The following is a 17,200-nucleotide window of genomic DNA, read 5'->3' as shown; positions in this document are numbered from 1 at the left end:
TTTTTTACGTAAAAAACTCGAGTGAATAGTGGTTCATTATTATATGACGAAATTATTATTATATGTTAAATATTATTCATTTGATAAACTTTATTCTAAATATAATGATAAAATAATTGTGTGCTTCTTTGCAAACCATTTAAAAACAATGGTAAGTGGTCCTTTAAAATACTTTAACATTAAATTGTATCCTCAAGATAAAAATCTGGGCTTAAGCAACACATCTATTGCTGAATCCCAGCTCATGACTAATCTGACCAATTAGAGCTTGTTCATCATCACTGCCCCCAGACTGATATCTTACCTATTACGCACATACTTCTTCAAGTCCTCAGTCGTTAGGAGCCCCCCCCCTCCCCCATTGCAGAAGCAGACAGGTCGGCCACGGGGACAGGACCACCGGATCTCTGCCTGTCAGCGAGTACCCCTCCTCTAGGAACCAAGACCAGGAGGTGTTGACGGCACTGGAGGAAAGCCACTTGGTATCAACACCTCACTAACACACACACACACACACACACACACACACACACACACACACACACACACACACACACACACACACACACACACACACACACACACACACACACACACACACACACACACACACACACACACACACACACACACACACACACACACACACACACAGGCTTCCCCCTGAGCAGTGCTCGTACAGGAGCCGTCTCCAGCGCATCTGGAGGAAGCATCCCTGCACACATGTTGAGTCGCACACAGCGGAGGGAAAGATAGGCCATGACAGACCGGCTTTCATCATACTTAAAAAGTTGATGATGGAGGTTTAAAACAGATTTTAGAAGAAAACTTACCATACAGATTTAGTAGCTGTGACAGCAGAGGGACATGGAATTGTAATTTCAGGTGATCTAACTGCCAGAAATGACTGACAGCTGTTGGATCACTGGGGTCAGTGTTTTCCGGATGACTCCTAACGACTGAGGACTTGAAGAAGTATGTGCATAATAGGCAAAATCGAGACTTGTGTCAGTCTGGGGGCACTGATGATGATTGTGAATGTAGTTAAGTGTGTGCTGATGATGATTAGGAAAGACACAAAAAGGGTCAGAGGTGTCACTCTGCAGCTACGGGGCGGTTCATGTATAGATATTTGTGTGTGCTTGTTGGACGGCACCTGTAATGGCTCCCAGCTGAGTCTTGCCCCCCCCCGGGATATGCTGAACTGTGTGTATGTGTATATGTATATGTGTGTGTGTGTGTGTAATGAGGCACTGGCATGCGAGCGGCAGAGGGCTGCTTCCTCTACAGGTGACACCTTTGACCTCTCATCTGTTCCCTGTTGGAGGAGAGAGAGAGGAGGGTTAAGATGGAAAAAGGAGGGACAGAGAGGCATGCCGGGATGCATACTTTGCCCAAAACACAGTGATGAGCTGAGGAAAAACACGAGACAAGTAGAACATGTTGAAAACTCTTTTAATCACTCTTTGCATACAAGTGCACAGCGACGGCGAGCCACTGGAATTAATACTGCTACATGCAGAAAACCCGCGCTATTCCAGCTTTATTGAAAGACGTTCGGTGCACACTTTTACAATGTGACGACCTTTAAAATATATAAAAAACAAAATAACTTTGAGTTTCAACACTACAGCCCCAACAGAGACCAACAATACCAGAGGTCCTCACATCCTCAGTCATGCAGGTAGGACAAAAGTTTCAATACTAGCAGGCTCTTTGAATTCAGTGAGTGAATAAATAAATACACAAATAAATAAATATTTCTCTTTGCATTTTATACACAGTGTATAACCACTTGTTGGAATGAGGTATTAGCTATTAAGCAGTACACAACTCTCTTTTTATTCTCAACAATTTGTGCAAAAAATCCCATTTAGAAATATGCCCAAGGTGTTCCACTTTAAACTAAATAAACATGCTAGCACAGTAGTGCACTACTGAATGAACAATGGCATATACATGTACAATGAGTGTGCAAATGAACGTTATTATGGAAGGACCACATGTGGTGGAGTATACAGATGCTGCTTTTTCCTCTGTCCCTTTATTTTCTGCTTAGACAGCTCCTTCTGACAAAAAAACAAAACAAACCTCCAATACAGACCTTTTCAGGCACATTACAACTTTTTTTGTTTATTCTCCAATGTTTCCCTGCCTGTCTCTTCTTGCTTCTCCTGCTCTTCTCCCTGCATTTGCATCATTAAGACACCTGGTCTCGCAGTCTGGATAGCCTCTGGGAGAGCTCATCCTGATAACAACACAAAGACAGGTAAAACAGTTAGGGGAGGTCAAGTCTATAAAAAGTAAACAAACAAACATGGGGCAGTTCAACAAATTGCAATTCTTGTCCTTTGGCTGCCATCTGTTGAAACATCTTTTTAACATATAAAAAATTGGGCCAGCAACACGCGAACCCCAAAATAAATATATATTCTTTAATATCGTGTATAATATATATAGTGATAACACGGCACTTGACAATGCTGCATGTGTTGGTGTGTTTACTCAATTGCACGTATGCATCTGTTCTAGAGACAATTGCGAGGTACATTAAGTTGTTTAACTGTGGAAATATCTTAGAAAAAAGAATTCTGTAAAGATGTAAAGTGTATAGTTAAACCCTTCACAAACTGCTTAAATTATGTCGGTTACAGTGGATTCCAATAGTGGGTTGTGATAATGGAAAAAATCTCCAAACATGTTTAGGAACAGCTCAAACACTTCCTGCCACATATTCCACCTTTCCGCTGTTGATTGGTATGATCCCAATTTTCCGCACAGTCATTTTAGAAATAAATACACTACTTCTGTGCCGCACACTCACTCTCCACGATTCCAGAGCTCCACCACAGCCTGTGTCCATTTTTGTGTACGTGTCGAGCACACAGATTGACAGTGGAAAAGTGCATTAAGCTGCAGGAGTGTTTTTAGAAGTGTCTGTGGACATTTCAAACAGGACATATTATGCTCATTTTCAGGTTCATCCTTGTATTAGTCTGGAACCTCTTAGTTCATTTTCAATCTCCAAAGGGGCGTTATCAACAGTGCAGACCAAAATGGAAGCTATTGGATAGACCTACAACCAATCACTGCGATGAAAAGAAGTAGCACTGAAGACACATGGAAGTCGGGGCGGCGCATGCTTGGTTCGGTTTGACGCAAACATTTTAGCCGAGAAATAGACAATGCAGTAACAGAAACTTCATTCACAGTATATTTGCTAAGCGCTGCTTAGTTTGACAGTTTGATCAGAGTTTTGTGAGCGTGGTAAGGGCTGGACAGAGAATGGACTCATTAATTTTTCATTTGGATTTCCAGCAGATGTGTATGTCAGAACAAATGAAATGAGCTCTGTAGTTTATCTGACTTTTTATAATATAGGACCTGTAATATGTTTCATTTTTCATATTTGTCAGTAGAATCTACATACTGTAAATAATTCAAGCTGACGACAGACATTGTTCCGAAAAACAAATATTGAAGAGCCAGCTTTCAATGGTACAGGAGGTAAGTGTTCCAGTGGAGTAGATCTTAAAGATTTGGATGACACTAATGAGACCGCCAAAGACAGGATAATGTGTGCATTGTATTCTGTGATGTAAGACGCCAATAATAGTGATAGCTAAATGATAAGAGTGGATGTGTTACCTGCTCTGTTGATGCCACAGATGCAGCCAGTGAGGAAGTCTGGCCTGTAGGAAGCTGCAGGTTAAGATCCAACCTACAAAAAAAGAGAAAGATAGAAAACACAGGTCACAGGAACCGCCTTTCACCATGATTTCTGCTTTGCTGCTTGGCTCTTAAAGAAAATCAACAAATGAGGGATAGAAAAGCTTTTAGATGTCTATTTTAACAAGAGGGTATGGTATGTTTTTGTTTTCCTCTTTCAATTTTCTTTTTTGCTGTAGTCATTCCTGTTATTTATGTTTTCAAATTGTGCGGAGATACGGGTCAGACTCACCCAGCTTCATCAGCCATCTCGTGCAACAGCGTATCAACTTCATTCTATGGACCAACCAAGCAAACAATCATTTCAAAAATATATCTGCTGACGATGACGATGATGATGATACTTTACTGTCGAATCCTGTCTATTTTTTTCCTGCATCACGGCAGCCGCATTTGCAACATCAAACAAAGGATGTGGGAAGAGAGTATACAAGGATACATACATTTAACATTACAGTCACCAAAGATAATACATGCAGGACCCTTGGACGTACATTTGATCTGGGATTAAGTTCCAGATTTCATTTCAGGATTGACTGGTGCGAGTCCTTCAATCAAACCCTATTAAATAATGTTGCTGTAGCTCTGATTTGATCATAACGATTGGTATTTATCATGGATGCACGTTATTGGATTTCGGCGAGAGCCAATACGTTGATATATTCCAATTCATCTTGGCTGATTGCCGATGTTGATATGTGGGTTTTTTTCCACCTAACGCAGAGAACATCAAGTCTCTCATGTAGTTGAATTAACCTATCATTATGCCTGCTCGTATTGCCAGTTGCATACATAAATAAAGTCCCCTTGTTGTATTACTCGTTCAGGACATGGTTCGGGTCAGAGACAATGTTGTTGGCCAGCCTTAATATATTATTATGGTTTCATACTTTCTCAAGGGTTTGACAAACTTTGAGCAGATTTTCATTTGGTGGAGCAGTTCAGAGGATTCAATGTTCAAATGAATGCAGGGGTGCCATACTGGACAGTGCTTATCACCTGAGGTGTTGTCAGAGTGGTGGTGTTACCCATTGTGTCTTCCATCTGAGCTGTCTGCACGTCAAGCGTTTCAAATTGGTTTTCAAACTTGTCCATTAATGCAGAGATCTGTATAGAAAGACAGATGCAGAAAATAACATTCAGAAAATCTCAATAAACATATTTTGTTTTCACATTGTTTGGCTACTTGTCTGTCTACGCTCATGTACAGTATATTCACTGTTTACCTTCTCCAAGTTCATACTTTTCAGTGTAGAATCCATAGACTTGACCACTCCAGACATGGATTTAGATACCTGGGCAAAAACACACATCAAATAAAGTGCTGAACACCTCTGTGGTCTACACTTCTTACTGGTCTAATTTGTTTTGATTCTGACAGGATCAGGGTATTTGAAGTGGCTACTGACATGGAAAAGCTTTAAGTGCTATTTCCTTATATTACCACTAGGTGTCACTTTTAGCTATTTAACCAGATACTGTGTCATGACAACCTCTCATCCTAAAAGCATCCCTTATATTATTAAGATGACACTTATTAAGGATTAATCTTTTCAAAACCAAATTACCGAGCGTTGATCTAATTATGGTAGAGGTGTTTATTATCAGTACTATTGTGTTCATGTTTAATGAGACAGGCAGTGAATTTACAACAACATATCCATTTCTATAGATGCTATTAAGTTCTATTCTATGAACCTGCATTAGAGCCATTTGAAGAGGATGTCGCTCGCATAAGAGGAAGAAGCTAATAGCCTAAAGTCTGAAGCACATCTAATGACATTATGCAACTGGTGGGTTTTTGTTTCCATGTCTGCTAGCCTTTTTTTCTCACTGTCCCTCCCTGTCTCCATTGTGTTGGACTTTTTACTGAGTGAAGGACTACTTTGCACTTTGTGCCCTGAAATGGTTCCACTCTGCAGCTCTTCGCCTGAAATAAGATGCAGTTTCCAAAATTCAAAAAACCACATGCACAGTATAATATCTGGTAAATATGAAGACACATATCTGTCACATTGGTATCAGGTAAAAGTCATGTGACTTCTACATCTTTGTCAGTGATTAATACCAATGAAGCAGGAGATGGTGGTGTTAATAAAGTGGATGGTTAGTTTGCTGTTTTTTTCAGGAGGTACAATGTCGGGGTGCCTCCATGGATTATATGGTGACCATTTTATTTATCTCTTTCTATATAAATCGATTTAATAAAGGCAGAAAATTGTTCCAATTATAATATTAATAATAAAAATAAAAATAAGTTACCCTAAAAAAATGAATGTGTGACTGCAGTATATAGGTTGGGTATGTCCACTGGTTATCCTTTACCCGGCTGCTTTACGCAGTATCAAAAAGCAAGTCTTCGACAAACCATTGACCTGCAATCCTGACCTGGTTCATAGTGACAGCAGTCTGGACCCTAGAAGCCACAGCATCCACACGTGCACTCATCCTCAAGAAGTTAATGGACTGATGCTTCTGGCGGATGGCATTCTCTGCATGGATCTTAGCTGCCTCCATATTACCCTTCTGGATAGCCTGAGAAACAAAGGAAAGAGGACGTGCACACAACATAATACAGAGTGTAGCTGCACTGCCCCTGAATCAAGTCATCATCCAATGCATCAAGCCAACCTGCTTCACTTTAGCCTTTTCTGCCTTTTCCTCTTTGTCACATTTCCTGGAGTTGTGGTGTAGCTCTTTGGCAGCAAACTTGAGGTTGAACAACTGTTCTGTATGGCAAGTCAAGGGATGGTTTATTTTAGTAATAGTTATCAATATGAATTATATATATAAATATATATATATATATATATATATATATATATATATATATATCCACACTGTATATACTGATTGTAATCTTAAGCACCTACAACCTAAAACATTGAGCTAATTCAGTGTAGGGAAGACTAATTGTGAACATAACAATAACATTAATACTAAGAATACTACATTATATTGCAAAGAAAACAGAAGTCATACATGTTTAACAGTAATACTGTATGGATAAACGGAAAGTACACAGGACAATGTAACTAAGGGGTCATCAAACAGCCCACCACTGTTTTCCTTCATCACTGAATGACTGGGCAGAAGTTACAAGCCAAAAAAATTAGCTACCAAATCCATTTTAACGTTACATTTGGCTAGCTAACGTTACTACTTCTGCTAGGTAACTGTATCTGAGTTACCGTTATGCATGTTAGTGTACACAGGAAAGGATACTCTCCATATTCGACATTACGACGCTCTCTTTCTGAGACAAACACTCATGTACGGATACAAAGCGGCATCCAGCCGCTCACTTATTTCCCACAGTTGTTTGTTTTAGTTTTTTTAAGCTAGTGTGTCTTCGCCACCGTAGTGAGGCAAGATGCTTCCCCTGTGCGTACTTCCGCATTCGCTTTAAATCAGTTAGGCAGAGCGGCAGCACTGTCTCATCTGTCTTGCAGTCAAAACCCCTGTTTCGTAATTGTTTGAACTTATTACTACATATACATATTTACTTGAGGAGGGCTGTTGTAATTTATCAAGGTGAGAACTAACTTTTTAAAATGCCTATGAAACGTTGAGAATGTAGGTCGTGTCGTGTGACGCATGCGCAGCACAGTGATGTAGAACCAACACTAACCGTTTACGGATTTCCCTTCATGTGTTCTGCATCACACATCCAGCCTATGGGTTGATTATTAATAAATAACGTAAAATCAGACGCACGGGACTATGTGCGATAGCTTTGTCGTCCGTGCATCTCTCCGCAGGAACGAAAGCAGGGCCCATAGAGGTGTGAACTATCTTGATTTATGTTCTACATTTGATAACTCCTGTCAACCTCACACCGTCGTGGTCGTCACACGTCACGACTTTTTTTTTTTTTTTGCACGGCGAGCTCGCGCATGCTACGTCACGACCGCTTGGGTGGAAGGGCGCGCGTGTCCAGAGCAGACAAGTTCCACTTCCATCCAAGCTAAAAATAGTTTGTACCCGGTATATCGGTAGGTTGTGTTGTACACGTCTAGTGACGTCATGTGTGCTTTTTCTTTCTGTGGGGGACAGATTGACCTTTTCGAGCCACTCCTGGCTATTTGCCTTGACGCGTTACTTTCACTTTATTTGGTATGCATCAACGAAAAGCTATGGGACATCATCTTCAACTGTTTTTGTGCAGAGTTGTGCATGGAGGGGATGGCAGCCTGGACTTTGCCCGGTGTTGTTATTGAAGAGATAGACGGCAATAAAATGCAGCATAAGGGAAAAGGGGGTGAAACGGCTGTGGTGTGTACGTGCACCGGCCAGATGAAGGGGGCTGGGGGGGGGGGATTAACGGCTGGGTCAGGGAGCAGCATGGATGACTCATAGCCCACTGTATGTGCCGATACTCTGTACGGACACAGCACTTGATACAATGATGTGTGTGAGAGTGAAGACGTGAATGAGAAGTGTTTCAGAAATGTTACACCAAAAGAAGCATATACACACAATTCAGAGGCTTTAGCCCGCATTTTAAACTTGTTTTTAATATGAAAACACGAGCTTGCACACATTCAAACTATATTACACCTGTTCCAACTCCCCGCGCAACCACAACACACAACTTCCTCATAATTGTTGTACTTGTGTACACGCACACACACACACACACACACACACACACACACACACACACACACACACACACACACACACACACACACACACACACACACACACACACACGCACACACACACACACACACACACACACACACACACACACACACGCACAGAGAGAGAGAGAGAGAGAGAGAGAGAAACACACCAGTCATAACTGAATGACGGCAGGTCGCTATGGAAACTGCGTTACGCGCCGGGCGGCCGGAGGAGAAAACAGGAGCGCGAGGACTCATTTCAGTCTTCGTTTCAGCACCACGCGAGCTCCTGGACAGCGCCCGAATGAACTCGCGCACAGATTCTGCTCTCGTATGCCTTATAAGGAGCAGAGCCGCATCAGCACCGAGCCTAACCGGAGTGGGTAGGGACTTCAGAATAAAAACAAACCCACGCACAAGAGACACTCTGGACCTGAAGCTCGGTGGACACTCAAGGTTTCATTCAGCTGTCACGCCAGGAGCCGGTCGCTCCCTCAAATGCCACAGCAACAGGTAAGTTTAGAGTCGGATCATTCACTTATGTGTGGCCGCACGGCGCTCACATGCCGGTATTTGATTCATTTTTTAATCCTGGTGCTCAGACGCACTTTACACTTTATCCCGCAAGGCACTTAATTGCCGTTAATTGCCCTCACCTGGTACCTCAGGGGTAACTGTGTGATTAGTCGATTAAAGTGAAGTGCAGCAGGACAGAAGTGTATTCAGCAGGGCTCTGAATCACTTACAGTACATTTTATTCAGTGTTGGACTGTGAAAACAGAAGCTACAAAACTAAAGCCTCCAGTTATGGTTATTTTATGGGGTTATGTTTTATTAAAGTATTGTTGTCAGGCCAGTTTAGCAGTAACATTTAAAAGCGTCTATACGCATACATACATACAGTTTACATAGGCTACATACATATTTTATACAACATTTTGTGTAGGGTAACAGCAAATACTGTTACCTTCTATTTCATTATAAGCCATAGTCAATGGGACCATCACTGTTCAAGTGAAGGGAAAAGAAAAAGGACATTTGGATACATATCACTGTTTAATAATTAGAAGTCAGGGATTCATCACTTTTCCGAGTTTTCTATACAGGACATGATTGATTGTTTTCCTGTTTTAGATTTTATACCAGAGACGGTTTACAAAGCATCTTTGTTAGTGTTTGTTTTAGATTTCGTCCAATGTACTGTATCCAAGTCCCTCCGTATTTGTTGGGTTTTCAATAGCCATAGATTATGTGCGAGCTGAGCTGATACGCCTGGATGAGTCACTTAGGCTGCAAGTTTGCAGAAGAGTGCCAACGGGGAGGGGGGGATACAGGGGCTAGCTGTAAAACAATCCTGCAGTGCCTCTCTGCCTCCTCAACACATCGTTTCATTGTATATGACCAGTGTCAACACCTGGGACTATATTTATTTATTGCCTCTGGATGTATGATTACAGTTTTTGTTGCACCTTGTTCATGTGTGGCACAGAGAGGGGTCTCATTCATGACAGTTTTGTAGGAGCTGTGTTCTTAGACTCAACTTCTTTGTCTTGTGGTAAGCAGTTATTTCTCAGTGAGCAGAGAGATTGCCTTTTGTAGCTGATGCTATGGAGTAAAGTGCTGTCTGTTAGTGTTTGTTGAAGATTTATAAACACCCTCTAATAGATTGTTTGTGGTTATTACAGAGTATAGCTGTCTCATGTCTGACAAATTGCTACCAAAAAGCGTCCCATTACTGCTCATTAGTATCCCAATGTTTACCCTGCTGGTATTGACAAATCATAGCAATCAGCAGCGTTCAGCTGCAGCAGTGACTGACATCTATTGATTAAAGCAAACAATAGATCATAATGGACTTCTATGAACCACAGTTGCACACTCAGACACTCTCTCTGAAACACTTTCACATGCGCCCACAATCACTCACTCAATCGCATAACAGACTCTTCTGACTGACTTGGTTAGGCAAATGTTGTTTGGTCTATTGAAAAATATGTCTAGTTTGTAGGGATTGATTGATGGATTCTGGAAGCAGCGGCTGCGTGCGTAACTGCCAGGAGGATTACACATGGGAAAGCCAAACAAACATAATTGGCCGATATTAAATCCCACTTTGTTCCAATTTGTGTTACAACTTACAAAGGTGTTATATAAAAGCTTGTGTGCTCTCACAGAAGTGCGTGTAGGAAACATTGTTTGTGATCTATGCAAATCGTGTGCTGCACACACAGGCAAAAAAAAACAGATGTGTGTCTTTAATTAGTGACGTTGGTGTGATTAATGCAGTCTGCTGGTGATGACTCATTCAACTTAACCCTTGTTCCTCTGGTGGAAACAATCAATAAACAAAGTTTTACTCTGCCTTTACAGGTCATTGTATTACTATTATAATTATTATCATCATTAGATTAGCACTATAATATTTCATGTTATTGTTTTTCTTTTCATCTTAAACAATCATTTTCTCAAGTATATTTTAATGTTTAGTCTGTATTTCATCTGACTTAGACTGAAAATAAAGGGACTAAGTGATGTGATAAGTCTGGGTAGTGAATTATAATAATTGAATCAGATCCTCCACAATCTGTTGTGATCTCGTTGAGCAGTGGAAGAATATTGATGCAAAGCGCATCTATGTGGATCGCTCCATGTGTCATCTTGTCAACACAGCAGTTGCATTAGCATTGTGGAAAAGCTGTCAGCCAAGCTGTGACTTGTAGACAGCAGACTGGCAGGGAGTGTGCATGTGAGTGTGAGTAAGCGCTAAGTGTGTGCGTGAGACAAGGAGAGCGAGGGAGTTAACACAGCGCACTTTGTTGGGGGGGTCGTAATAAACTCATTGTTGTCCTCTTTCCCTCGTTTCAGGGCAACAGCATGTCTGAAACCAAGTCCAATCAGCGGTTCCACAGCCTAAACACTGAGCAAGTGGAGGTTCTTCATCAGGTTTTGTCAGAGGTGGTTCCAATCCACGGCCGCGGGAACTTCCCCACGTTGGAGCTGCGTCCCCGAGACATCATAATAGCTGTGCGGTCCAGGTTGCAGAAGCAGGGAATCACAGTGAGAGATGTTCGTCTGAACGGCTCCACCGCCAGCCACGTCCTCGTCCGAGACAACGGAACAAGCTACAAGGACCTGGACATCATCTTTGGAGTGGAGTTGCCCAGTCAGGAGGAGTTCCAGGTATGATCACTGTCCTGCATGGTTAGGGAAAGGAAGCAGGTGTTTCAGTATTGATTTTTATTGTGCTATATTGGTAATTAGGTAATTGTAATCCTAACTATAATTCTGTTGTATAACATTTTACCATTGGGGCAAATCTATACTGGCTTTAATATGTTTAACTGCATTATACATAAAAATAAACCACAAGAGTATGATACAAGCAAAATTGCAAAGATTGCAGTCATTAGTTGTAGCTGTCATGTTGTTGACCTTTTCTCCTCCCAGGTGATCAAGGAGTCAGTGCTGGGCTGCTTGCTGGACTGCCTACCTGCTGGGGTCAACAGGGAGAGGATCAGCAGTTCTACAATGAAGGAGGCCTACGTCCAGAAAATGGTCAAGGTCTTTAATGAACACGACCGCTGGAGCCTCATCTCACTCTCAAATAACAGTGGCAAAAACCTGGAGCTCAAATTTGTGAGCACCCTGAGGCGGCAGTTTGAGTTCAGCGTTGACTCCTTCCAGATCATTCTGGATCGTCTCCTGGCGTCCTACATGCAGCAGGAGTCACAGCACAAAAATAATACTGTTGATCTTAAGGACCGGCCGGCAGAGAATCAGAATAAAGACTCTCCCTCTCTGCTTAAACAGGCCATGGCTCCAGAAACAGAGAAGTCCTCTGGTACAGACTTATCCAGCAAAGAGGGGAATCACATCAGCCAAACAGAACAGAGAGAGGGGGTGCATGAAAAGGAGTCCCAGACAGAACTCTCACAACAAACTGAACATTCAAACCAGACAAAGCACTCCGAAGTTGGAAAAGACAACAAAGAGAAAACTCCTGTGGAGCTCAAAGAAGCGTCAGAACACAGAGAAACCTTCAATGAGACAGACTTCTCTGACCAGACTTCTCCAGACATTTTGTCAGAAAAGACACAAACCTCTGAGGACGTTAAACCACCAACTCAGATCGAACCCCGACATGAACCAGAGCTCTCGGACAAGACCAAATGCTCGACAGAGGTGGAACAGTCAGGGCAAACCAAGCCCTGTGATGACAAACAACAGGTGATGGCACATTCAAATAACAAGGAACTCTCTGCCCAGAAAGAACAATCCAACCCCACAAAACCCCCCAAAGAACAGAAAGAAGTCACAGAGCAGATGGGGCAGTCTGAGGCACCAGAAGCCTCAAACAAAACCCAGACAGAGTCTCTCATCCTGGCAGAAGAATCTCACAGTGCAGACTTCTCTAAGCGTTTCAGTGAAGATCAGAGAAGCGATGAGAGAGATAAAACACAACATGTGACTGCTCCAGACTCTAGCACATCTTCACATGCAAAGATAGAGACGCAGTTAGCAGATGAAAGAAAAATAGATACAGAGACAGGTGAGCGAGCAGAGATAAAAAATGAGGGAGAAATAAGTGAAATGACAGAAGAGACTTTAGGATCAGAAGCAAAAGATGAAGAAGACACAAAGGGTATCGATTGTTCCTGCTCCACCTCTTCAATATCCCTTTCACTTCACGACACAGAGCCTGCTGGTACGCAGGACACACTGAAGATTCACAGCATACTACACACAGATAACTCAGAAGAAACACCAAACACGCTCAATGCCATTAGCCCTCAAGATACTCAGGATGTTTCACCTGCATCACCCAGCCTTGTTTGTGACAAAAAGACCTCTTGTAAGGCCTCAGAGAGACTATCTCACATGGTGGTGCTCAAACACTCCTCTCCCAAACCCCCTCGAAGGATGTGTAGGAAGGTAACCCCTAATCCTTACCCCGGACCAGTCTCTGAAAGCGAACCTGCCATAGAGCCCTGTCTAGATCCAAACCCCTGCCCTAGCCCTGAACCTGAGATGCCCTTTGACCCAAAGCCAACAGCTCCCAGTTCAGACCCTGCAACTACCCCAACACCCAGTATCTTTACTAAAACAAACCCTGGGCCTGAAGCCATCCCTTTCAGTAACCTAGCTTCAAACCTAGACCTTACCTCGCCTCCTGATCCAGCCCCTGATGTAATCTCCACCTCTGCTGTAGACAGCATGTCCACTTTACCTCAAGAGCCCTCATCCTCTCAGATAATCACAGAGAGTTCATGCGAAACAAGTATTCAGAGCCTAAACGAGATGCGATCTACACATGTGGCTTGTGATGAACAAAACCAACCCTCCCCTAGTGAAACTGCCGCTGCACCCAAACAATCAGAGCCTGTTGACTCAGTGGACACGTTAGTTTCACACACAGATACGTCCAGCTCAAATGCCCAAGAACCTGTACATACCTCAGAAGTTGACCTCAGCGATGAAGATGAAAACAGAGAGCCACAGAACAGAAATTTGGACTCGAATCAGCCGAACGGCAGCCCGCAAGAGATCACACTCGGTTCACCCTCCTCTTCCCACTGCGTCTCGCCTCCTTTTGCCTGTCTCACCCCTCCTGTACTTAGTCTTTCCCCGCCATACTTCACTCCCTCGCCCCCAAGCCTCAGCCCTCCCCCATGTCTGACCCCTCCCTCTCACTGCCTCTCATCTCCACTGCTGAACACTGTCAGCCCTTCTACGAGCTTTAGCTCTCCACCTCTGAGTTTCAGCCCTACCTCATCCTGCCTCAGCTCACCTCCTTACCTCACCCCTCCTATGCTTAGCCTCAGCCCTCCGCCACTCTGTCTTAGCCCTCCTTCCCCCTGCCTCAGCCCTCCCCTCCTCTCCCTCACACCACCGGTGGAGTCAGAGGACCTTATATCTCAGGTATCTTCAGACGCGGAGCCTTTGATACTGAATACAGACAGCGAGGAACAGGTTGAAGAGTCCTCCTCTCACCCAGGAATTCCTCTCCTACAGTTGGAGGATAAAAAAGAACAAGATTATATATCATCAACGCCTCGGGTTGCAGAGCCTGTCTCTTTTCCAATCACAATCCCAAGCTCCACCTCACATGTGCTGCCTCACTCTCAGTCTGAAGGCCCAGAGGAATTGGCCCTTCCAACAGTCGATGAGGCATCCAGCTCTGTGCCTGAGAACAAAGAGGTCCCTGAGGTAACAGCAGTCATGCCTGAACAGAGCAACGCTCCTCAGGCATCTTGCTCAGTCCCTGCTGTCGAGGTCCTTGCAGAGAGCATGTATGGTGACTTTGAAGCAGCCATGGACCACCTACGCTACCGCCTAATCGCTACCAGGAACCCCGAAGAGATCCGAGGCGGCGGCCTGCTGAAATACAGCAACCTGTTGGTCAGGGACTACCGTCCAGCCAGCGAGACTCAGATAAAGACACTGGAGCGCTACATGTGCTCACGCTTCTTCATCGATTTCCCTGATGTGCAGGAGCAGCAGAGGAAGATCCTGTCCTACTTGAAGAACCACTTCATCGGCGAGGAGAGAAGCAAGTACCAGTACCTGATGACGCTGCGTCGCGTGGTCGACGACAGCACAGTGTGTCTGATGGGACATGAGAGGCGTCAGACTCTCAACATGATAACAGTGCTGGCACTGAAGGTTCTAGGAGAGCAGAACATTATCCCCAACACAGACCACGTGACATGCTTCTACCAGCCTGCCCCATACCTTGCTGATCACAATGCCCCTTATTTGGCAGAACCCAGCTACTGCAGCTACTACATACCCCAAGGAGGATCAACTCTGCTTTACCAACCGTACCCCTTACATCTACACTCACAGACCGGACTAGTCTAAAACACACATCTAATTACACAAAACACACAATTGAGCAAGGGGAAGGTGCTTTCCATGAGGAAAGAGCTCAGTGACATGGAAATATAATCCAGGGATAAACTTTGGTCTATAATAGACCTATGGGGGTGGGATTGAGTGGGGTTTTACAGTCAACTCCCCGAGTTCTCTGTAAGGTTCTAATATGATTATGTGTAATTATCTGGGCTTTGTGGGAAAACAATAATTCTTCTGATATTGTTAAAATTCCAGAAAACGCTTTGTGCACTGCATGAGTCATAGCCCTTTGGTCTCCCTGGGAAACCAACTGTGCTGGTGACATTCACACACATGCACGGACTAACACACACACACACACACACACACACACACACACACACACACACACACACACCACATACACACACACACACACATACACACACACACACACACATACACACACACACACACACTCACATGCACACACACACACACACACACACACACACACACACACACACACACACACACACACACACACACACACACACACACACACAAAACTCACACTTCCAGGTTCTTGAATTGTTGTACACTCTTTTCATGTTCTTACTGTGTTGTTCTTAATGGGTTTGTTCAGAATGTGGACCTTGCCTGTGGTTGATATTGTGCATGGATAAATTAGGACTGTTCTCTCACTGCCAAATACTGTGTGACTACTATGCTTCTTATACAGTTAATGTAATTTTGTTAATCCTTTACTGAATGGGTGTATTATGAAAAAAATACAGTGACAGGTCTACCAGTGTCTACAGCACTTCCATCAGACACACACACACACTCACACACACACGCATGCACAACACATGCACACAAACACGCATACATGCATACATGCATACATGCATACATGCAAACACACATATATGCACACAGAGTCAGACAATGCATGAGTAGCTGAATATACTGTATATCACATCCTGAAGTTAAAGCAAAGGCTTTTAATTAAATAAAAATTGATCTATTTTTGCAAGACTTTCCAAGATAATACTCAGAACAGACAGAAACCGGCCGGTTAGTTCCTACAGAAAAATGCCAACATCAATGCCTTTGCAATAGACTGTACAGAATATTGAATACAGTATATCGTGTGCAGATACACTGCATTGTTTTCAGGTCAATTGTGTTAAGATGTAGTGCTTGATTCCTTTTCCTTGTGGAGTCCTTTCTGTAATCATGTGAAGTACTGTACCACCGAGTGTTGATTTATTTATTGCTACAGTTTACTCTATGGAGGTGGTCAGGTTATAACCATCTTTGGGTCATCTCTGAACATGGCAGATGTTGATCTGCATGAATCAGCATTCTCTAATTCACGCAGTCCGAATCAACATGAAACAAGTTCGAATCCACCTCAAACCTGTTTGGATCTAAGTTCAAAGCCGTGCAGCAGCAACTATGACCAAAGATGGTTCGGTAGGGAAATCAAGTGCCTAAATGTGAGACATCATTGGCATGTCTTTATCTCACTGCACTGGGGGTGTTAATGGGGTGGGCCTGGGGCTGGATTGGGTGTGTGTTCAGTTGTTGACCCCTGTTATTGCTGCCCGTTTTGATGTCTTCTTTAATGTAGTCCTTTGTTGTAGTTTCTTCATGTACATTTTGATAAAATAAAGGGGAAACTCCACAAACCTCCGGAAATTGAATCATTTCAAAAGAAACTTACAATTACAACACTTTTTTCCATGTCTTTTTGAGTCCTTCTCATTTCCACTTTTCCCCAAAATGACACGCCGTACAGCTTACGTATCCTCCCCATGATTGCGCTCTGCAATGATCCACTTAAATGTGACCGTCAAATCACGATGTTGGCCAGGAGAGCGACTGGAAGCTGTGAAATTCTGTCTGTGTGAGGCCTCTTATCACAAATCACCTGTCCTTCAGATGTGTTTGGATCCGAATGACGCACAGCCTACGCAACACAGCAGCCTCAAAAACGTGTA

At 43.3% G+C, this 17,200-nt stretch overlaps 2 protein-coding genes across 2 annotated transcripts; one reads left to right on the top strand and one right to left on the bottom strand.

The window, feature by feature from the left end:
* Positions 1-1,683: 1,683 nt before the first annotated feature.
* LOC310948701 (charged multivesicular body protein 1b-like) lies at positions 1,684-6,970 on the bottom strand (the record flags this gene model as incomplete). Its single annotated transcript, XM_083915908.1, has 8 exons — positions 1,684-2,248; positions 3,649-3,721; positions 3,962-4,005; positions 4,729-4,836; positions 4,956-5,024; positions 6,118-6,264; positions 6,361-6,458; positions 6,955-6,970. 8 exons carry the CDS (start codon positions 6,968-6,970, stop codon positions 2,201-2,203), a joined length of 603 nt encoding a protein of 200 aa, XP_083772034.1. The 3' UTR covers positions 1,684-2,200.
* Positions 6,971-8,747: 1,777 nt separating this feature from the next.
* tent5d (terminal nucleotidyltransferase 5D) lies at positions 8,748-15,218 on the top strand (the record flags this gene model as incomplete). Its single annotated transcript, XM_083915443.1, is given in 5 exon segments — positions 8,748-8,870; positions 11,223-11,537; positions 11,805-12,068; positions 12,073-12,082; positions 14,617-15,218. Coding segments are annotated over 5 exon segments (1,206 nt in total). The 5' UTR covers positions 8,748-8,855.
* Between the last annotated feature and the right edge of the window lie 1,982 nt (positions 15,219-17,200).

This window comes from Echiichthys vipera, assembly GCF_963691815.1.
Source record: "Echiichthys vipera genome assembly, chromosome: 6".
Lineage (NCBI taxonomy): Eukaryota > Metazoa > Chordata > Actinopteri > Perciformes > Trachinidae > Echiichthys > Echiichthys vipera.
The sequence above is the reverse complement of the archived record's forward strand: the minus strand, read 5'-3'. Positions and strand labels throughout refer to the sequence as shown.